The sequence below is a fragment of the Diadema antillarum genome, unplaced genomic scaffold, assembly GCF_040938485.1.
Source record: "Diadema antillarum isolate AM-2024a unplaced genomic scaffold, OU_Dant_1.0 scf00000131, whole genome shotgun sequence".
In the NCBI taxonomy this organism is placed as follows: Eukaryota; Metazoa; Echinodermata; class Echinoidea; order Diadematoida; family Diadematidae; genus Diadema; species Diadema antillarum.
Genome location: NW_027271020.1, coordinates 713,967 through 737,435, shown reverse-complemented (window position 1 = coordinate 737,435; position 23,469 = coordinate 713,967). Strand labels below are relative to the sequence as shown.

Below are 23,469 nucleotides of genomic sequence, written 5' to 3'. Positions count from 1 at the left end.
AAGTGATAGATGATAATAAAATATTTTGGAAAAGATCGGATGCTCCTTAACTGTCTTGATATTTCAGCACGTTCTTCCATAAGCCATGGGATAAAATAATAAGTCATGAATAAGAAAGAATGAAATCCGCTAAATCTTGAATAACTTAAAAACAATCGTACATCAAGACCGAGGTAAAATCAATGTCAGAGTCGTCCTCACACACTTCATATTAAATCACCATCTGAATTAAAGCGATTGTCACCATTTTTAGCCCTCGACTAAAAACGATGAATACAAGAACCACTCCATGTGAATGATACAGCCTCAAAATATCCTCACAATTGCTTTTCTTCACTGTGTAGAAAAGCTCTTAATGTTTTCACATTGTGTGTAACGATATCGAAAAATCATATTCCTTCAGCACCCTGTATCACTAGTCCGTTAATATGACGAGGTATATACACTGTATATATAGAGGAAATAAACCTGTATAATAAGAGATACACTGTAACATAATACAATATCACATTAGTGACAACATAAACATAATGTTGACATGTTGAGAGAATGCCGGAATGGGCTTTAGTTGAAATGAGTCAAGAAAATTATGTACAGCGCTGTCTAAGCATTCTGTTTGATTTCTTCCGTCCTCATGCTCTATCATCGATTTGTATTACCTCTTTTTAAGTATCTCTGATTTTGATTTTCTTCAATGTCATATCTACACAGCTTGTTGTAATCACTGTGCTTACAGTCAATGTACTTGTTAAATAGCTATTTTGTGTAACTAATTTGAAATCGTTGTGTTCCTCGTGAAAAGTTCTTACTTAGCATGCTTAGTAACGAATGAAAATAATATCATTCGTGCAGATATATACTATCATGTCACATGAACCCAACAATTTGCACATTACAAAACAAATCATTGCGGATCTTCCTCCAGTAAAACACTTCAACAATTAGAAGTTGTCATCAGACTCTAACTAAGCATGTCAAAACACAAAGAAATAAAGCCAAAATAAGACACCAACCTACACGATATGCTTCACGTTTTACACACACCCGTCAGTGATGGCTACCAATACTTGTAATTGCTTATCAAAATCTTATTTGGCGCGTATTCATCTTTTACTTTGATATGCCTGACAGGGAAAAGTTACATATTCAATATTGTTTTTCTATTCTTTTTGCTCGCCATAACATAACCGTGCCTTCTGTCAAAGACTATGATGAAAATCGTGCAGGATACAGTACTCTTCTTTGACTGAACGCTTAGTCACCCGCCTCGGCTTTGCATCAGGGAAAATGCAGACCGGAATCACATTATGGCCAAGACCTTTTACATTTACATCTCATGGTAACTGAGGAAGCTTTTAAATATTGTTTAAAGCAAGAGATCACGTGACCGACGGATGTTAGTCTCCTCCGTAGGAGTGAGGAAAGGTTTGGACATGCTTCCGAGGATTCCAACACGGGACCTACAACGATTGGAGAGTTGGTGGCTTTATCCATTGGCTAATAACATTAAAATATCTTAAGGACTCCCAAATGAGCATTCTAAACATAGAAAATGTATTAAATGACGATTTCACCGTCACTAAATCACTTCATATGAAGGGCCTAGACCGGCCGCCTTCCCATTGCACGCTGCAGCACTGGCGTCTCTGATGACGTAGAAACCGTACGTCAATGGCTGAAGAGTTATGTTAGATCCTGTCGGTAGAGGGCGTGGAAGGGTCTTGGGCAGCGTCCTGTTATCGATCATTTCGAGAGTCTCGCCGTTGAGCTGGACGTATCTGGTGTCAGGAATGACGGGCAAAGAAAATTAATGAAAAAAAAAAGCACTTCTTTGAAATGCCAGTTCCCAATGACAGGGAACAGTTACATTGTCGTTGATCTTTTACGTCATCCATCTCAAAGAGTTGGTATAAAAACACTACTGAATACTTAAGGCATAGTAGATTTTGATTTTTGATAGCTACAATGTATAAAGATTGGTAAATATAACAATTATTACATTAATTCATTCTTATATTTACAATTTTCCCTCTTCGTTGCTTTTGCTACCTCCCAGACTTCATTTGTCCAATACCAGGAAACCGGACTTCTCTCTTTAATGGAAGCAACTGATATTTAAGATTATTCAGTTATCTGTTTTTACTCAGTTTATCAATTCAATTCTACTCAATTCAATCCAATTCGTTTCAATAATTTCCATCCAACAATCTTTTACGTCATCCATATTATGTATATAGGGTGAAACAAAATACCAGGCACACAGTACACAAATAATATTGTTTTATGATGAAGCTGTTGATATCTCCTCGCTTTTCGGTTGCTGCGGTAGACACCCAGGTCTTTTCGTAAAACTCTTATTCTTACTCGGCTGTGAGGTCTCCTCCCTGCGGGGTGAGGACGTATTCGTCCACATTCTTCCGAGCAAGATCGCCGGTAAGTCGCAGCAGAGCTGTAGTGTCGTTCATCATGTTCATGGCTATGATAGTCAGCGACCCAGCTTCATATGACGAGCTGAAGTTGGAAAGAGAAGAGCAAATATTTCCTGAGAATGGATCCGAATGCGTCAGCACATGCACGTGACTAAATATTTACATCTACAGTGAGTTCACAATGTATCAGGAACCTTACCCGAACAAAATGAATCTCCACTTCTGTGCAGACAAATGAATGATGCCTCTATTATTTTCATTTGCTGTTTAAGTTGCCCTATTCTGCCCTTATGAGTAAGTAAGAAGATGTTCATCATCATCTAATTCCTTGAGAATAGTCGCAAATATCAAGCGGTACCTAAACAAGAATTGAAGAAAATGAAATACTTCCGGGATCGAAGAGTATACTGGCACACAGTTATATGTGTGGAAAGAATGGGACTGTTAAATTCTATTTATGGAAATACCGAGTTTAACACTAATCATGACGCTCAAGAGCATTTTATTATACAAGCGTAACTAATCGCAACAAAATAAAATAATTCTATCAGGCGTCCTTAAGCATGATACTGGTTCAAAGATGCATTCTTTTAACAAATACGATGACCCAAAATACATGTGTGCAGTATGCAATATTATCTATTAAAGAAAAGAAATGCACGGAATAGGGACAGATGTGATAAACTGGTGACAAATGAACTGTTTCTCATCATGACTGGAAGCACTAGATATCGGTGTTTTAATCTCTCTCCACATAATCAAAAACACGTATCGTGTAAGAGCGGAACGTCTTGGGTTAAAGGCTGTAGGTGAAGCAAACCGGAAGTGACATTAATCATTCGCTCATTCTTACGCATCTGATGTGCAGTGTGCAAAAACGCGCACGTAGCGCTGCCGATCGGATGCTCCCTTCACGTCCGCATCGACGTCGAGAGCCAATGAGAGCACCTTCTGTCCAACGAGGCGTTTATGTAACAGACATACCCAGTACAACTGTGCTCAAAGATATAAAAATAGGCCTACATCTGTTACATTAATCACTACCGGTCATGAAAAGATATGCATTGATTATATTAAGGTCCACGTTCAATTCTTTACTCTTTTGAGGAAGAACAAGAAAAGGGAGTAACAATAATACAAAACAAATAAAGTCAGCAGAAAGTAAAACATAAAAGACAATAAAACTGATGATTTTTCGACAAGATCGTGACAACACAAAAAACCCACATACTTTGATAGCTTTCTCTGGTTGACAAAAGAAATTGACAATACCTTTTTTTTTTGGGGGGGGGGGGTGCATCACAAACTCAGTTTCTTTTGATGATTAGATATTCACTGAATTGCATATAGAGTAAAATAACTGTTATTATTGCAAACGTTCAAAGAAAGTCTTCCTTTATCATTATTTGCTTCTGTATTCATACTTACCGCAGCTGGACGCTCGTCCATAGTTATCAAGGAGTAGGAATTGCCAAAAATATTCCAGTAGATGAAAACGCCGATATTCATTTTTGCCGCTAGTCCAAGATTGTTCAGAAGTCTGTTGTAAAACTCGTCAGGGCCACCCGCGTTCAGTGGATGCGAAAATGAAAAGATAATGATTGCGAAGACGTCGTGTAATACCAATATGTTGCATCTCTTCAGTTATTGCACAATAGATATAGATTTCAGGGCGATACAATTCAATAGCGCAAACAAATGAAACAGAAATACAAACGCACACACGATTCATAAATGTTTAGATTTCCTGATGTAATTATTGTTTGCAGGCGAATAATACTAAGGTGTTCTGGTATATGTGCAAGCAGCAACAAGACAACAAAGCTCGTGCCCTTTACCGACTTACAGAAATCCTGCTACGAATCTTGAAGACGCGTGTCGCAAGCCTCCCGTAGTGACGGACGACGTTTCACCCAGCCAGCGATCCAGCGGCGCTTCCGGCATGGCCTCGTGGACAGCATCCCGATATTTCGATAACTCGATAGTGGTGCGATCGAGGATATCGGGATCGAGGAAGTCGGAGACACTCGTGGTGTTGTCCTGATGCATGTTGTAGAAGTGAACAGTTGTGGCATTGATGGCAGAGCCTGCTTGCCTCAGAAATCTGTTTTCCAACGGAAATGGTAATTATCTTTGTTTCATCTTGTAAATCTAAGAAATTGGGGTATTTTTTCTCCTTTTCGTTGCTTTTTCCTTCTTCTATTTTTTCCACAATACACCTACAATATACTTTACTTTTATGTGCTCATGATTATGAATAGGGTCTATAGTGCAATACTGATTGTCTACTATCAATGATTTTTCTCTTCTTTTCTACCGAAGTGAAAACCAATTTACGCTTTTCTCCCTTCACGTTCAAGGCACTTCTTTTTGTATATAGGCCTGTAGTTGCTGGAAGGGTCAGTGTTAAATGCATGTCACTATGGCATCAAGCTCATCGCTTACGGCGATCACGATCCGCGCGTGTATGAAAAGGGATCAGAATGAAAGCCGAATCGGAATCCACTTGATTTTCCGTCTTTGTGTATAGAGGTCATAGGTCAGCAAAGAATTGAAATGAATCAAAATAAATTATTAAAAAAAGGTGATGCATGTCTCACGGTCAAAGTCCAAACTAAAACTTTTGGTTCGATGGCTATAATATCGCAATGGCTATTATGGATAGCGTTGGGGTACTTGTACAGTCACCAGAATTAGTCCAGCGTCAAAAAGTATGGTTAATGCGAAAATGTTACTGTGCTTGTGTATGTTTTGTTTGCGTATGTATGTGTGTGTGCGTGCGTGTGCCGACTTTTTAGTCAGTTATAATTTATAGAAAGAAGAAACAAAACGCTGTATTTACTTTCCCGGGGTTAATTTTAAATAAGGCCCGTTGCCTTCTCTTTAGACCCTTCACTTGATAACTTTGGTTGTTTGTTAGCTTGTTTGTTTGTTTGTTTGTTTTGTCACATTGTCATATTATACTTGTCATACTAATGTCATATTTTTTTATGTAGGCCTATGCATGTTTCATTACGTGAAAATAAATGAAATGAAATGAAATGGAATTTTAATGCGACGAATTCAACTCTTGTGTTTCCTTTTACTCGCAACACAGTTTACACACCGTTTAAAGGATGGTGGTGGAGAATGTGGATTGAGCTTTTAAATCGTTGCGAGATACAAAGAAACCACTTATGAAATACTGACAGAGCATACCATTCTAAGTTTATTAGACGAAAATCGGTTTTGAATGGAGGAGACATCCACAAACAAAATAAAACAAAGTAATCCTCATATAAAGGTGCATGGTCCCACCTTTTATGAAGACTACTGTTTTGGATATCTCAGCCATTACAAAACCAGTTTTCATCAAATAGACATTAAATCCCTCTTGGAATTACATGCTCTTTCTTTTTTCATGAGAGGTTTCTCATTATTTCACGCACACACACAAAAAAAAATGTTGAAAACTTAAGTTAGGTCTCAACCAAAGCTATATGTTCCTAGGCTGACGGGGGCGATAGTGTATGGCATTCTCTCACCTTGATGGCGTAACGTTCAAACTGAGCGAGTATAGCAAACTTTTCACCTATTCACTGAAGCTCAGATGATAATCTATTGCTACTAAACATATCACAGACCTATGGTGGCTTCTAAGGGCCGATACAACACAACTTTGTGCTGAAAGTTCACAAAAATTTCACAATTATTTCACAATATGTTCACAAATGATTCACAATTATTTCACAAATTTCTTCTTTACACAAGATTCACAAATACTTCACAATTCTTTCGCAATAAATTCGCAAAATATTCACAAATATTTCACAATTATTTGTGAATTATTTGTGAATTCCGACTTAAATTTCGTGTTGTCTGTGATGTCCCTTGTGAACCACCATATAGACCCCATGCACCTCACTGATGGAAAAGAACAAAGGAGGGAAAACCCAACACGTGGTAACCAAACCCGTGGTACCCAACCCAAACCAACCAATTGCCTGCCTGTCAGTGCCTGTCCCTCATGATCGGACTCTTCAGTCGCCTGCATCAGACGTGGACTTATGGCCTCCATAAATCTGTTCGCGAAGCAGATCCACACACACACACACACACACACACACACACACACACACACACATACTGGATATATCATGATAGGCCTATCTACTGTATATTATTTCACAAAATTTCTAAAACATTGTATTTTAGATAACATGTCCTTCATCCTCTGTATAAAAACAAACATCAATAATTTGACGCATGCTACCATACATTAATTTATGTCATTATTATGATTATTAATATTATGATTATTGCTATTAATATCATTGTTATTTTCATTATTATTATCATTATCATTATCATTATTATCATTATCTTTATTATCATTATTATTATCGTTATTGTTGTTGTTGTTGTGATTATTGTTGTTGTTATTATTATTGTTGTTATTATTATTATTATTATCATTGTTGTTGTTTACCTTTCGTAATAGGCTGTTACATTCATGGATGCCTGTGCCGCAACAGCATCGCTCAAACGAGAGTGCAGGTGGAGCTTTTCGAGATCCGGACCGACCAGGAGCCCGGCGTCTCTGTACTGAGGCAGGGACAGCAGTCCGCGCAGGGTTAGGAAGTCCTGGGCAATCTGTCCGGACGTTAGTGACATGTTGCAGTTCTTCGGGAACAGGCCTGGCTCTTAAACATTGTACAGCATTAAGTGGACATAGACAGACAGAAAATCAAGTTAGCGTCCAACAAACACAAACATACACATTATATCTGTATGTCATGTACACATGCTGTATTCTTTTTTTCTCCCCATAAGAATTTAGGTGTAACTCCGAGAACAATGTCATTACTTGGAGGCATTATAATCATTATTATTTTATTGTTATTACCATTATTGTTATCATTAGTAGTAGTACGACTACTACTACTACTACTACTATTACTACTCTTGTGTATATAACATGTATTGAGAGGTTTGCTTAAGTGTGTTGTGCATATTTGCCAGGAAGTATACCAAAAAAAAAAATAATAATCTAATCTGAAATACTACTAAGGACAAAAAAAAAAAAACCCAACAACAACAACCCAATGCAACTAGAAAGATCAAGGAGAAGAAGTAAATCTTTCAATGATTTTTTCTTGATTCTTATCTTTTTTACTCGCGTCAATACGTTGGTTTAACAGCCAAAAGAAATGACGAGATAACAGGAGATTTCTTCCCCTTATAGTGTCACACCGGATGTCACACAGCTTGCTGCCCGACAGTTCTCTATTGTCACTACGATTTGTATAGAGTCTAGACTAAATACTGCGATGCTTTGCCCCATATAGCTTATGAACCACAACTGCGCAATGCAGCTGTGCAGTGACATGCCAGTTATCGTGTTCGCGAAGAGAGTTGATAAAACATGGGCGTCACCAGGGGGGGTGCGTTGGGTGCGAAAGCACCCCCCTTCAGATCCTTAAAAAAAAAAAAAAAAAAAAAAATCAGTCTGCGAGCGACCTCAACGCCGGACGTTAGATAATTACTCTTTTCTATTTTTTTTTTCATATTTTGCACCAGGGACACACACACACACACACACACAAAAAAAAAAATCAATTCGCACCCCTGGTTCTGGCAGCACTGATTTTATACATATCTATTAGTATTCTACAGTGTTTACTATTTATCGACCGTACTGTACATCCCTACGATACCGAGCACCTATACACGTTTGCATGTACGTGTGCTACTTACAAGTACATAGTAGGGTCTATGTACATTACTTCTGACCAATCCATATTGCCAGCCCATCACAAGAGCGAGCCTTAGCCTCATTAAAAAAAGATGAAAAAAAATGGAGGGGCAAGCATATTATTTTGCCCACCCCCCCCCCCCTCCATAATTCCAGAGACGAGAAGATTTTCTTATCTTTTTTTTGGACCGAAAAACAAAAAGTTACCCCCATAAAATATTGGAGGGGCAAGCATATTTTAATTTTGCCCCCCCCCATAATTAATAATTCTCGAAATGAGAAATTTTCTTGCTTTTGAAATAAAACAAAAATGTTGCCCCCATAAAAATATTGGAAGGCAAGCGCACCATTTGCCCCACCCCACATGATCATAATTCCCGCGATGAAAAGATTGTCTTGCTTTTTTGTTAGAATTCAAGAAATATGTCCAATTATTTCACCCAAAAGCAGTGGCGTAACTACGGGGGGGGGGGGGGGGGGGGGGGGTGCGCCCCCTCATAATCCGCTGGTAAAAAAAAAAAGACTTACCGAAATAGTAATTCAAGTGTTAGTAAACTGCTTTTGAATGAAAGGGTGATCAAGAAATAAGATATTTTTCTATCGGATTTCTTTTAACCATTTTAGATAGGTATATAGTGTGAAACATTGTTCAAAAAGCCCGGACCCGACAAAAGATTGTGATTCAGCGTGATTCCTGGTTGGCATTCTGCATATAAGCAGGATGTGCGCAGTGTACTCAGTACATCCGAACGAAGAGTCGCTACAATGTTGCGCAATGTGATGTAGAATGTACAGCACCTTTGTACCTTACGCTTCGTTATATCAAAGCTAGATCATTGCTTTTGCAGTGTTGCTTTACATACTAGTCTATGTAAAAATGTCTTGCATTGCCAATAAAAAGACTTGACCTGGGCTAATTCCTAACTTTTCCATGTACATATAATACACACACACAAACAAACACGCACAATTAGTTTAGGGGATGCTCTAAAGTGCAGATTTTGGACATCCTTTCCCCGCTGGTCACTTCGACGCCACCTCGCTGGTCATACCTCCCCCAGTCATGAACATAAACCCACACCCTTGCAGTGGCGGATCCAGGGGGAGGGGCGCACCGGGCGCACCGGGCGTCCGCCCCCCCCCCCCTTTAATTTCCAAAGCGAAAAAAAAAAAATAATATAGCTTCAAACGGCAGTTTTGGGACAGTAAAATGTCAACATTTTCAAGCTCGCTCGCTCCTCTCGCTCGCATTTAGTCGTAATGCCATTCTCCTGAAGTTGCTGCCAGTAATTGCCGGCAGTTGCGCCTGGTGCGCCCCCCCTTAATTTCCAAAGCGAAAAATTATAGCTACAAACGGCAATTTGGGGACTGTAAAATGAGTATATGAATATAAGAACGACCCAAGTCCATGGAAGACCATTTCGAGTAAACTAAAAAAAAACCATATAATAATTAACATTTACATTAATTGTTGAGAGACCATTTTGTGTGGTGGACTTGGGTCGTTCTTTGATTCATATACATGATATTCTGCTATAGAGATGAGAGAAGGATGAGAGAGAGCGCTATTATATGAATGTAAGAATGACCCAAGTCCTTCATTCTTACATTAATATAAGATTTAACTCATTCATTTCAGGCACTTCCGGGGGGTAATTGGGATTTATCATTTATACACAAGATGAGTCCATGCATAAGCTACAATTTCCCATGTCAAACTGAATTTGGCCAAAAATTGGACTTGGGTCGTTCTTATATTCAGGTCTTCAAATGTCAAAATTTTCAAGCTCGCTCGCTCCGTTCGCTCGCATTTAATCTTTATGCCATTCTTCTGATGTTGCTAGATACCAGTAATTGCCTGCAGTTGCGCCCGGTGCGCCCCCCTTAATTTCCAAAGCGAAAAAATATGACTAAGAACGGCAGTTTTTGGACTGTAAAATGTAAAATTTTCAAGCTCGCTCTCTTCCCTCGCTCGCATTTAATCGTTATGCAATTCACCTGATGTTGCTGCCAGTAATTGCCAGCAGTTCCGCCCGGTGCCCTTCCCCCTTAATTTCCAAAGCGAAAAAATATGGCTGAGAAAAGAACGGCAGTTTTTGGACTGTAAAATGTAAAATTTTCAAGCTCGTTCGTTCTGCTCGCTCGAATGTAATCATTATGCTCTCCTGATATTGCTGCCAGTATTTGCCAGAAGTTGCGCCCGATGGGCCCCCTTAAATATAGAAATATACCTACAAACGGCAGTTTGTTTTTTACTGTAAAATGTCAAATTTTCAAGCTCGCTCGCTCGCATTTAATTGTTACCCAATTCTCCTGTTGTTGCTGCCAGTAATTGCCGGCAGTTGCGCCCGGTGAACCCCCCCCCCCCACCTCCTTTATTTCCAAAGCGAAAAAATATGCCTCCAAATGGCAGTTTGGGGACTGTAAAATGTCAAAATTTTCAAGCTCGCTCTCTTCGCTCGTTCGCATTTAATTGTTATGCCATTCACCAGATGTTGCTGCCAGTAATTGCCAGCAGTTGCGCCTGGTGTGCCCCTTAATTTCCAAAGCAAAAAAATACGGCTACAAACGGCAGTTTTGGGACTGTAAAATGTCAAAATTTTTAAGCTCGCTCGCTCGCTCGCTCGTATGTAGTCGTTATGCAATTCTCCTGATGTTGCTGCCAGTAATTACCGGCAGTTGCGCCCGTTGCGCCCCACCCCTCCTTTATTTCCAAAGCGAAAAAATATGGCTCCAAATGGCAGTTTTGGGACTGTAAAATGTCAAAATTTCCAAGCTCGCTCTCTTTGCTCGCTCGCATTTAATTATCATGCCATTCACCTGATATTGCTGCCAGGAATTGCCAGCAGTTGTGCTCGGTGCGCCCCCTTAATTTACAAAGCAAAAAAAATATGTCTACAAACGGCAGTTTTTTGGACTGTAAAATGTCAAAATTTCCAAGCTCGCTCGCTCCGCTCGCTCGTATGTAGTCGTTATACCATCCCCCTGATATCGCTGCCAGTAATTTGTCGTTTCACACCGTCATTCCATAATCCATTTATAAGGGATGCAACCCGCTCTCCGGCACTTCCACACCCTCCCCCCCCCCCCCCCGATGAAATCCTAGCTAACATTAAAAGTCTAGGGATTGAGAGCTTCCTATATTCCAAATGTCTGTCCAAAAAAATCTCGTAAACATTTAGTGTCAAAACGCACCCCCTTCAAAAAAAAGCTGGTGACGCCCCTGGATAAACGCAACTATTTTGGAAGCCGTTTCTAAAGGGCTTTGGAAAGGGCTTTGGAAAGGGCTTTGGAAAGAGCTTTGGAAAGGGTTTTGGAAAGAGCTTTGGAAAGGGCTTCGGAAAGCCGTTTAAACAGGGGAAAGTTGATAAACGCAGCCAAAGTCTCATGCCGCCACTCAGAAATATTTGAAGTATGTGCTAAACTGGAGCTGCCTCACAGATAGGAAGACAATTGATTCATGTGGCATTGCATCATGACTCGTCACTCTCAAAGGAAGATATGTCTTTACGATGGTAATTGCTCCGTCCCTTCTTAGAAAACAAGCGGCACATTAATAGTACAGTGCTTTGGAAAGGGCTTTGGAAAGGGCTTTGGAAAGCCGTTTACAGGAAACCAAAACCCAAAGAGCAATGTGGATTGGGTGAAAGCAGCAACATTAGTAGAACACATCAGCGAAAGTTTGAGGAAAATCAGACAATCGACGCAAAAGTTACACATCTTTAAAGTTTTGGTGTTGTAATGACTAGATAAGGAGACTACAAGAGTTCATGACGTCATGGACAACAATATAACGAAAATATAAAGAGAATTCCACAAAAATTAATTTTTCATGAAAATTACATTTTCCATCATCTTGATACTGACATATTATGTTGAGGGCAGTACTAATTCCCCCTGCTTTCCGACAGCGCGGTTAGTGAAGTGCTCTTTCATTGTGCTAGAAAAGTGAACGCATGTTGAATTTTCTTATTCTTTTCTTTATATTGTTGTCCACACATACGTTATAAACTAAAGTAGTCTCCTTATCCAGTGGTTCCAAAACAAAAACTTGTAAAATTCATAACTTCTGCATCGATTGTCTGATTTTCCCCAAACTTTCACTGATGAGCTCTACTAATGTTGCTGCTTTCACTCAATCAACATTTCTCTTTGGGTTTTGGTTTCCTTTACACAAGGGAAAGTTGATAAACGCAGCCAATAACACCTGGGAAAGCACCCATTTCATTATTTTGCATTGAATGTATTTACAGTCTCCTTCTATTGATATTGCCAAATATCACTTTTGCTTTCAGGTGGATGTGCTGGCAAGCAGCATTTGTAAGGATTACATGAATAATCATCACATCACAGATGCTTATCCCAGAGAATTAAAAAAACCAACAGCTTGTTGGTACGAATGACCTTTCTTCTGCTCATGCACAAAGTGGAACTGCGAACTGGCTTATAAAAGGAAGTAGGTCAATCGAAACAGAGAGCACTTCCGATCAGGAAAGTATATAGACTGTATAGATGAAAGCCGCGATCTAGAACATCAGTCAATCTCAATGGGAGTCCAGCCGTAGAAAGGCCATAGTGGCCTGTGCTGGCTCCTCCATTTTCTCTCTTAGAATTTCCTTTTAACATTTTTTTTTCTTTCTCTCCATTATGTTTTTTTTTTCTTCTTGTTGTACATGTGTACTGTTACCTAATGTAACGTTATTATTCTCACTTTGTTCTTTGTTTTGTATGAGAATTTGGAAATAAATGAAATGAAATGAAACGAGTCGCTTGCTTACCATTTCCCAGCTGCCAGATGACTCTATATCCAAGTTTTGAATTGTGCTGCAGGAGTTGTTTAGCGTTGGTGGAGTTCCACACGCTGCCGTTGCGAAGACACAGATTGAGGGTATAGGCTACGTCTAAACTAGCGGAAGTGGCGAATGTATGCAGCTCTTTCCATGCCGTAGCTGTTGAAATTTCATGAAATTAACAGTATGACAGATATGCATTTTAAAGCATTTAATGCTGCCTTATAATCAAGCTGATCAAGAGACCTGATCAATCGGGACGGTGTTGGAGATGCGTTATTTACGTGGACGATGTCTTTAAAATATTCGAAAATTTGCTAATTTTTACAAACAAATCCTTGTACCACGTGCTTCTCCACTGATATGAGAAACTTGAAAAAAAGAAGAAAAAAACGTTATTTCTATTTTACTCGGGACGTTTTCTTATTCTTAATTTCGACTACATGAATTTAATTTTAATTCAACTCTACTTCATATTCAAGCAGCATGCAACCAAATACAAATCTACTGCTAATACATCATAGTTATCACCACAGCGTCAGGAATAAAAAACAAAAACTTGTGTGTGTGGTTTTTTTTTTTGAAAGATTCATCATTTCATTCTACTGACAATAGCATGTATATTCAGTCATGACTGCAATTTACTTTTAAAAAATAACTAAAAAAGAAAAACAGCCTGTACAGTTTATCCATTTTCTAATGGCTCCATACCGGTCAGCACTCTACTGTTAAAGATATCGGACGCTTCCACGGTACTGTTGTTGCAGGTAGGCTCTGGAGAGAAAACCGTCTCATCTGCTTGTTTACCACCGATGCGAAATACAGCAGGAGACAACCCACGGGCCAACGTTCTCACGGACGTTGATCTATCACAAAAGTCATGAATTGAAGACAATGAAAGCATCACACACACACACACACACACACACACACACACACACACACACACAAACACACACACACACACACACACACATATATATATATATATACATATATATATATATATATATATATATATATATCACATCATGTATATGTGGTGATTATCATCAAAAATAAACTGAAACCAAAACAAGTTCATGTAATCACCAACAGTTTCGGCACACACATTTCCAAGAGATTCACTCTTTACTCTTTCTCAAGTGTTCTTGATACAATAAAATGCAAATCTAACACTTGAGAAAGAGCGAATATATATAATCTTATATATGTATTCATGACTTACACTGAAAGAAAGTTCAAACAGTCCATAGATGGATGTAATTTCTTCTATTGATATCCTCTTTTCGTTATCGATAGATATATCGATAGATTTTTTTTTCTTCCATAATCCTTTTGACGGGTTTGTACGAGGCATAATAGCTATGCCAGTCAGCGTCATTTAAGCGTCATGCTGTTTCTCAAATTACACACTTGAAACAAATTCTTTTGTTTTGATCGAAACAAGAGCAAAGTTCAGGTCCTGCCTTCCTATAACAGACGTTCACTCAAATGATATCTCGCTCACGGTACTCTCAACATATATATAAGCGCCGTTCTTATCATGAAACCAGATGGCATTGACACGAGGTGGTTTGAAGGACTAAAGCAGTGCAAATGCATGTTGAATTGAGTTGATTTATAATACGCTGATCATCGATTGTGGCCAAATGGATATCTAAATACGTGCCATTGTTTGTTTGTTTGTTTGCTTGTTTGTTTTTTTGAAATAGTGTTATAGATTGCAACTCCAATTATCTGAGCATAACTGGCATTTTCCATGCAAGTTATGATAAACAATAAAAGGCACTGGAATCATGGAAGTCTATGTTCAGTCTAAGGAAGGTCCATTCCAAAGTCTTGTTATCGTATCACCTGGCAGTGCTGTATATTTAGCAATGAGTGGCAGATGATGTCGCCGACAAAATGTTGGCTTAGAAAGTGGTTCGTTTGTTTGTTTGTCTGTCTGTCTGTGGTAGGCGTACCAACACTTATACACGAAGAAAAATTGTAGAAAGTTGTTACAACATTGTTAGGCCTATATGGAACGTGTTTAGATTTTCATTTGGCCATTAGCGATGATCAGGGTATTTTGAATCAACATAAGTGAATATTAACTGAGAAAACAGGCATAACGAGACTCAGTATCTTGACATGATAGTTCCGTTGAGTTAAACTACTTTGTATTATGCTTCTCACCACTTGTATTATTATATTCGGTTGGGTGTGAAAATGTCAGAGGTAAAAATGTCGAGGGTAAAAAAAAAATTCAGGGGAAATATCGAAAGGTTAAAATGTCAGAGATACCAAAATGTCAGGGGGTAAAATTTTCAGAGCGAAAAAAAGTCAGGGTTAAAAAGTAGTTAATGTAAGAGGTAAAATAATTGTCTGTGGTGAAAATGTCAATCGCCAAACGTCAGAGTTAGAATGTCATGGCAATCGTAAGCATTCTGTGCTACAAATACTAAGGTTTCAAAATCATTGATCTTTGAGCGCTGATTGTCATGGGTCTGATATCCTAGCTTACATAACCTTTCAACATGGAATCACACGAATTCAGAATACCCTGATTTCCAATTTCACGCCGATATGGTATACACGTTTTAATAGCCAGCAGTGCCTTCGGGAGAGGAAGGGTTGTTACAGTGTTGTTTCTCGCACATCTTGAATCACACGCATGATAACATTCACCATTTTGAGGTTAAGAAACACAAACTTAAGTCTATAGGGAACGCCTTGCAAATCTTACTACAAATTTATGTTGTTCTATAGTATCTGTGTGAGCAAGAAGGATACTAGTATGTTCGCTACGATAACACAGCATCAAAGCAGACATTGTAATAATCTAAGGAGAGATAACCAAAACAAAAAGCAACAGTATTGTGTGAAAATTGCTATGTACCAGTGATGACGCTTATTTCGATAAGTTTGGGAAACTTTGACAAATCTTGAAGTTCCACAAAAAGAACCAACCACATTTCAATTTCGTCAGATTTCATGGGCTGGACTCTAATAGTGTGATAGGGAAATTGTGAGAAACTTGCCTAGAATTGCCGACTTGTATGCTGCACCTTTTCACCAGATCTACTGGTGCCGTATTCTCATGTTTCGTGATGCAAGACTTGTGGCCTTTTTCTTTTCACTTACCTGAGCGGGAGCCCATGCAGCAGGTCTTGATCGCATGTTAAGCTGCCAGTACCAACGCCAGTGGACAAAAAGCGACGATCAACCCGATGTAAAACGTCTTTCGTGTTAATGGACACCAGAAATGATGTTTGATTTTGTTCACGTGTAGCGCTGAACCGGCTAGAGTGAAAAAAGGAGCAATATCAAGAAAAGGGAGGACATAAAATACACACACACACACACACACACACACACACATATATATTTATATTTATATTCATATATATATTTGATATACATTATATATAATATATATATTATGTATACACTCAACCAAAAAAGTAAGTTCCCCCTAGCACATTTGGATATATCTCAAAAAGTATTTTACCGATTTTCATAATTCAAACGGGTTTGGATAGGGCATTTCATTACTCATAACATGAATGGCATATCATTGCCACCAGATATCATTATTGGTGTGAAAAATGCATTTATGTCAAAATGCATGGGGAAAAAAGTGGCACTTAAGGATATATGAAGCACATTGTGTATAATATGCAAGTTAGCAAATGACCTTTTTTAAATCGATGTGTAATTCTCAGGAATTTCTTCAGGTACAATGTGCTTCCCTATACATACACAGATGTTATGCATGTTTTTTAAACAATAGGCCTTTTCAATATGAAAATGTTAGTCGAAGCCATGTGCTTTTTAATTCCAATTTGGGTTGATCACATTTATGTGCTTATGGCCATTTTGCATCATGCCGCGTCTGCAAATTTTTGAAAGAGGGAGAGTTCAGCTTTCCTTGAAGCTGGGGTTCCGGTAAGGAGGTGGCCAGGAGACTAGGGGTTTCGCCCAATGCCATAAAGAAACTTAGAGCAAACTTTAAGGAAACTGGAGAGGTCAAAGATCTGCCAAGAAGTGGCTGACCAAGGGTGACATCTGTCAGGCAATTTCAGCGCATCTTGCAGAGAGCGTGGGCCAACATTGAGCAGCGCCAAGTACAAACTTTAGTTAATAGTATGAGGAAGAGATGCCGGCTGGTCATTGACAGTACGCTAATGAAGAGAAAGAGATACAGAAATATGCAATGAACCATGCTTAAAAGTTCAGAATCATGAGTGATTGTTTGATTATTTCTGTAAAAGTCAATGCAAATCACTAAAGTGCAACTTTTTGTCCATGCATTTTGACATAAAATGCATTTTTTACATCAATAATGATATCTGGTGCCAATGATATGCCATTCATGTTATGAGTAATAAAATTCCATATCCACTCCCGTTTGAAGTATGAAAATCGGTAAAATACATTTTCAGATATATCTAAAAATGCTAGGGGGAACTTACTTTTTTGTTTGAGTATATTTTACATATACATATTTAGCTATAAACGTAGATGTGCACGGTCGATAAGGTCGAAGAAAGTATTGATAATGCTAAAATGAACAATTTTATATGATGCTGTCTCTATGAATGTTGTTGATAAAAAGACAACAACAACCAAACGGGAAGCATAAAACGAAAAATGAGTTGCCCTATTTCGGTTTGGTTTCATTTCTGCACTTTTCAACATTTCAAAACAAAACGACATCATTGATAATGATTTTAAATAATTACTGACAACAGAATATATACAATACACTGCAAACAAAACTTGCAAATTCGTTATCAACGACGACTAATCAATGTCAAAGAAAATAATATTCATGAAGGGAAAAATGCAGCAGGTCGCACATCTATACATAAAAATTATGCTATATACGTGAAATAAGGGTGGCCTGAGAATGGGGTAGTGAAAAAGGGGCAAACGAGTTTATATATATATATATATATATATAAAGGCGCTGTCTTCTTGCGAGATTTGGAATTACCAGATTTCCCTTTACTTTTATGAAGATGATTAACTTCCTCTTTGGAGATATCTACGCTCATCAATGATGAGTGATCATCATATCTCCCTAGATTATATGTCTTTATTGAATCTGCCTTGAGAATAAACAACCGAGCCAAAAATGTATTCGTGAAGGGCAACATTATCAAGATGATTCATCTTTCGATTTCGCTCAACTGTTTTAATAATGTGATTTTGGTGAAAAGAAATTAATAACTTACTGGTTTATGGGCCTCAAAGTAGACTGATTTCTTCTAACGCTTTCAACCAGCCATTCATGAGCTAATAATAGCATAGTAAAATTTCGAAAGTTATACTGTCATTAAAACGTCAAAAAAAATGACATCACCCGCCCTCACTGACTTTTTACCATTACCACCAATAAGGCGTACTTCCATATTTAATCACGCCAGCCCGGGGAGTGAGAGAGAGAAAATGTATATACTTTGGGTGTTACTCTGCGGGACATGAATTCAATCAGGGTTTCATTTGTTTTTTAAATCACCAATATCGATCACACATGCAAATGAGATGACGTATAATCAAGCTATACATAATTACCTTACAAATCTTCTATTGACAGGTCCACATATTAATTTTCATGAACTTTCCTTAATTTTAGTTGTTGTTTTTTCTTGTCGGTTTTGTACTTTTGTCATTCAAGTTAAAAATCGGGTAATAAGCCAGTTCGGGGTTCCAGTTTGAGCATGAGCAGAAAAAGGTCATTTGTACCGAGAGACACGTTGGTTTTTAGTTTCACTGAGATAAGCATTTGTGATGTTATGATTATTCATGTAATCCATATAAATGGTGCCTGCCAGTACATCCACCTGACAGCAAGCCTGGTATTTGGCAATGTTTAACAGAAAAAAGTTTGTTAATGTATTCAAAACAGCACAATGAAATGGATGCTTCCCAAAGTGTTGACTGGCGAACCATTCTGGTCACTTCATCTACACAGGTTCATTCTTTGTTAGAATACGAGTTCCATAAATTGCTATGTTGGGCAAGCTGCTGCATTATGTCGCTTTGAATTGAGTGAAGAGCCTAGCCAACTGAGAAAAATGAAAGGTCATTTGTACCCATGTGCACATGAGCTATCTCCGAACTGGCTTATTCCGAATCTCGCAAGAAGACAACGCCATGAAGATAGCCATTCAACTTCTTTTTCCGATCATTCAATTTCGCACCTCCGTCAACTTACTACGTACAGTGTATATCATTTAAATTACGCCCCCTCGAGAGTATTCAAATTCGTGGGAATGCGAGGGGCGTCTTTTCGAGCATTCAAATTTGCACGTGAGCATTCGAGTTCGGACCAAGTTCATTGGCTGCTGTGATTATAGGCAGAAGGAACTGCTATGATCGCAAAAAAAAAAAAAAGATGGAAAGCACATGCCATTTATGACAACAGGTTGGAATGCGTAATCATGCATGCCAATGATTATGAAAATAAACTTAATGTGACCGAAACAATACCGTTGATTGCTGGAACCTGGAAGTATAACATATAGTTTGCTTCGAAACGAATTTGATACAGCACTGCGCAATCACATTTCCGTGTCTATGATACAAAATATTGAATGACCACTTCGCAAAGTTGGAGCACTTTCTACGGATATGAATGATAACATCACTATGTAAGTATGTATAGACTTGACCGAAAGATCGGTCTGTATCTGGTCGTCGGGGAATGTTCCGCGGAGACTGCGTCTGGCTTCACGGATCCCCTCCGGAGGCGAGCGATAACGTCAAAAATATAAAAGGCTCCTCCGGACAGACGGATCTTTCTGGCTAACCCTATTTATATGTAGACTTGATTGACATAAATACAAATTATTTGACAGATCAAAAATGGTCGGACATGGCCAAAACCTTCGAAAATGAATGATCGCAATGTCAATTTGACTGGAGAACTAACAAAATAGACCACGAAAGCCTAATCAAAAACAGAATGATTAAGACACCGTGGGATAGAAAGAAAAACACCTTTGCCTATGAATAAAAGTAAAAAATCAGAGCAACTCGAAAGTCGAGCAGGGATCTGCTCTTGTTTACCCACCCAACCCGACATAAACATTGGAAAGTGGAACTTGGCAGCTATAGTTCAAGAATAAAAAGTTTGTTATTAGCTTAGCATGCATGTGTGTATGATGCATGCTCGCCTGTGCTCAATAATGTTTCAGATCTGACGTAATAATGAACTCACCGGTCATGTGCGTTTCCATTCCTGTTCCCGTTCCCTGGACGGCCACCAATCCAAACGTTTTCAAACCCTTCAGCGAAATTGCCAGAATTTGACATCTCCGACAACTTCAGAGACGTGTCATTTCTTGCGCAGCCATCATGGTGCTGCCCCAGGCCGAGGCACAATGTAAATCTAAAGAATTGCAGTAGATTGAATGCAGCCATAGTGTCGGCAGCACCTCGATTGGTCTCACTGCAGACTGTTCACTGCAAACCCGACAACAAAATGGCTTCCTTATATTGTAGTTTTGTTTCCGTCACTTCCAGTGCGCAATAGCTCCCTGGAGCTGGCTGAACAACATTACTGTAATTCACTATCATATTCGAACGCTTGGGAAGTCAAGCCGCGCGTTTAGCAGAATGAAAGCAAACTCTCATCGAACTTTATTCATTATCAGTTTCGGGGGGGGGGGGGGGGGGGACGAAAGAGGGAGAGAGAGATAGAGAGGGAGCGCCGTTATCACGAGAGGCAGAGAGTATAATGCAGCTCGAACGCACTCACACATTTCAATTTCAGCTCGTTCATGAAATAAAGAAGACAAATTCAAAATAATTGTAATAAAAAAAAAGATCACAAAGCTCATGACTCTTAGACAGCTCCACCTAGAGATTCTGCCCATCAAAGTGGGCAAAGTCATATTTTACAGCAAGTTAAGAATATGATGTAACCTTACTGTCCATTCAATAGACCACGAACCTATGGCACTGAAATCGTACATAGGATGTGAAATATGAGACTAATGTGACAGCCTAAATTACCCCAAATAATTGCCTTACTGATGGATACATCATACAGCCACCTTTATTGCGTACAATACTCAGAGCAACTGAAAAAAAAAATAATGATTTTTTTACATAGGGCCTATTCTGTGTAAGAAGAAACTGGAATTGAATTGAATTGAACATCAACATAATTCAGTAGATGCAGAAGTTTTGATAGAATTCTCCAGTAATCAGTGACATGAAAAATTTTTGGAAAAGCATTAAAAAACGAAATGTGGATTACACAAATTTGCTCTATTTCGTGTGCCGTCATTCCTACATGCGGATAGGGGCTATGCTACTGTTTTACCTTATTATTCTTGGGCCTAAAAATCATACAATTTATAAAGTGCCATTTTTCAAATGAGAGTGCATATTGAGACGACCTGTATAGGCCTACTCACATTGCTACTCTCTCTCGACTTCTGACGGATGAATAAGTCAGGTATTATACTAGGTGTTACAAAAACATTTCCCACTTTTGATCCTTATAATTCAAAAACTGTACATCAGATAAAACTGTCACTGATATGAGTAATAGCTGAAAAGTGTACAGTTTAGTTGGAGGTGATTTGACTATGAGAATCAGTTTCGTTAAATCCATGATTGATTTTGATAGTTAAGTTCCAGATTTTGGTCAAATTTGAACTCTCTGTATATAAAATTGAACTTTATACAATAACCAAAGATGTGTATGTGCGTGTGTGCTTACAATGACTCTGAACAATATACATAAATACCCGCGGACAACATGCACGAATATACCTTTTCAGAGTTCTGCTGACGACTCTTGCTCCATACTGCAAAGGCACATGGATGACTCAATAATTCATAATGGATTGTCCTGGGCACTGCTTAGTCTGAATTCATGGTTAAGGCTAGGGTAAAAAATGCATGCACATGAAAGAAATAAGCACATGTTTTCATGTGCTTGCATACACTACATTTCAGGATGAATGAAGACTATAGCTACGATAGTGGAATTAATGAATATGTAATAGAACATTCCAATCCTGGCCGTTGTTCAGGACCATTGTCAGGATGTTAACCACATACTCTACACACCAACTGACCCTAGGCCTGTACAAAGATTAAAGGGGAAGGCTAGTAACTGATCAGTGGGAATCAGTGGAACAGTGGGAGAAGATTGTTCCAATCCTTATGGGATTCATTCAAGAGTTCATTGTATATCTATTGTTGTGTGAAAATGATTTGCTTCAGAACGGTCTCATATTCAAGTAATGTGCAGATTAATGCTCCGTCACTGACCAGGGACGCTAACCTGGAAGCATTAAACTGCACATTACTTGAATATGAGACCATTCTGAAGCAAATCATTTTCACACACCAATAGATATACAATGAACTCTTGAATGAATCCCATAAGGATTGGAACAATCATCTCCCAGCATTTCCACTGATTCCCACTGATCAGTTACTAGCCTTCCCCTTTAAATTTTGTACAGAGGGTTGAAAACAGAGCAATATCTGAAACCTAACTTGAAAGTAAATCTTGAATTTTATGAATCTGATTTATCCTATCATTTTTAAATTATCTCCAACAAAATTGTACACTATTCAGCTAGTGCTCATATCAATATCAGTGTTGTGTGATATATAGTTTTTGAGTAATTAAGCATCAGGAGTGGGATTTTTTTTTAACACCTAGTATTAGCTCTTTCCTTATTGTTATTAAATGAAATGTTTGAAATGTTTGTATTTCTTTATTATATCCCTTCGTGATGTCATAAAATATACAACGTATAATCATATAGTCTTCATATATACACTCTTTGTGAAGACAAAATGATTTCATGAAAACTTCATAGTTTTCGTGAAACCATTGTGTAAGATTCTCATATATATTTTCATTCTATATTCACGGATCGTGGGATCAATACCTTTGGCGTATATCGACTGCAACACAATGAGCTATTTCATAGTTATTAACCAAAAGAAAGCACAAAATATTGCCACCATCACCGGTGTCATTAAACGGCTGAGAAGTACCCATCTATACATAGCGATGAATTTATAGGTACACTGATTTTACGAAAACTTTGAATATTTATACAATGCACGGATTATATGAAAATTATTGTTGGGGTATTTCCCATGATTAAAACGCACTCAACTGTGGTTGAACCAAGGAGGTACAGCTTTACTCCAGCGATCAGTTGAGCTGTGTGAGTTCTAATTACTCATATTGCTAAAGATAGAGCTTGCCTGCTCGCCGTATAAAAATACCAGCGGTACCGATGTACGCACGCACGTACGTACAGACAGTTTGAACAAGCCCATCCCAAGCGGTACGGCCAGACACGGGAACTACGGACGCGGCGCAGTTTGCATGAATGCTCGGTCCGCCGCCCGATAAACACAGTCAGCCTGCCTCTGTAACCCGCGGACACTCCCACCCACCCACCACAAACACTGAACTGAGCTAGCTTTGTTTACAGGGGATCGGATCCATATAGTGCTGCAACACGCACAGATTGACACA

The 23,469-nt window shown here is 38.6% G+C and overlaps 1 protein-coding gene across 1 annotated transcript; it reads right to left on the bottom strand.

The window, feature by feature from the left end:
* Positions 1-278: 278 nt before the first annotated feature.
* LOC139720614 (heparanase-like) lies at positions 279-20,320 on the bottom strand. Its single transcript, XM_071631970.1, has 10 exons — positions 20,167-20,320; positions 16,083-16,241; positions 13,665-13,819; positions 12,942-13,112; positions 6,898-7,111; positions 4,276-4,533; positions 3,858-3,969; positions 3,283-3,422; positions 2,365-2,511; positions 279-1,778 (listed from the first exon to the last, which is right to left on the bottom strand). The coding sequence occupies exons 1-10, from the start codon at positions 20,259-20,261 to the stop codon at positions 1,580-1,582; spliced, it is 1,650 nt and encodes a 549-aa protein (XP_071488071.1). The 5' UTR covers positions 20,262-20,320; the 3' UTR covers positions 279-1,579.
* Between the last annotated feature and the right edge of the window lie 3,149 nt (positions 20,321-23,469).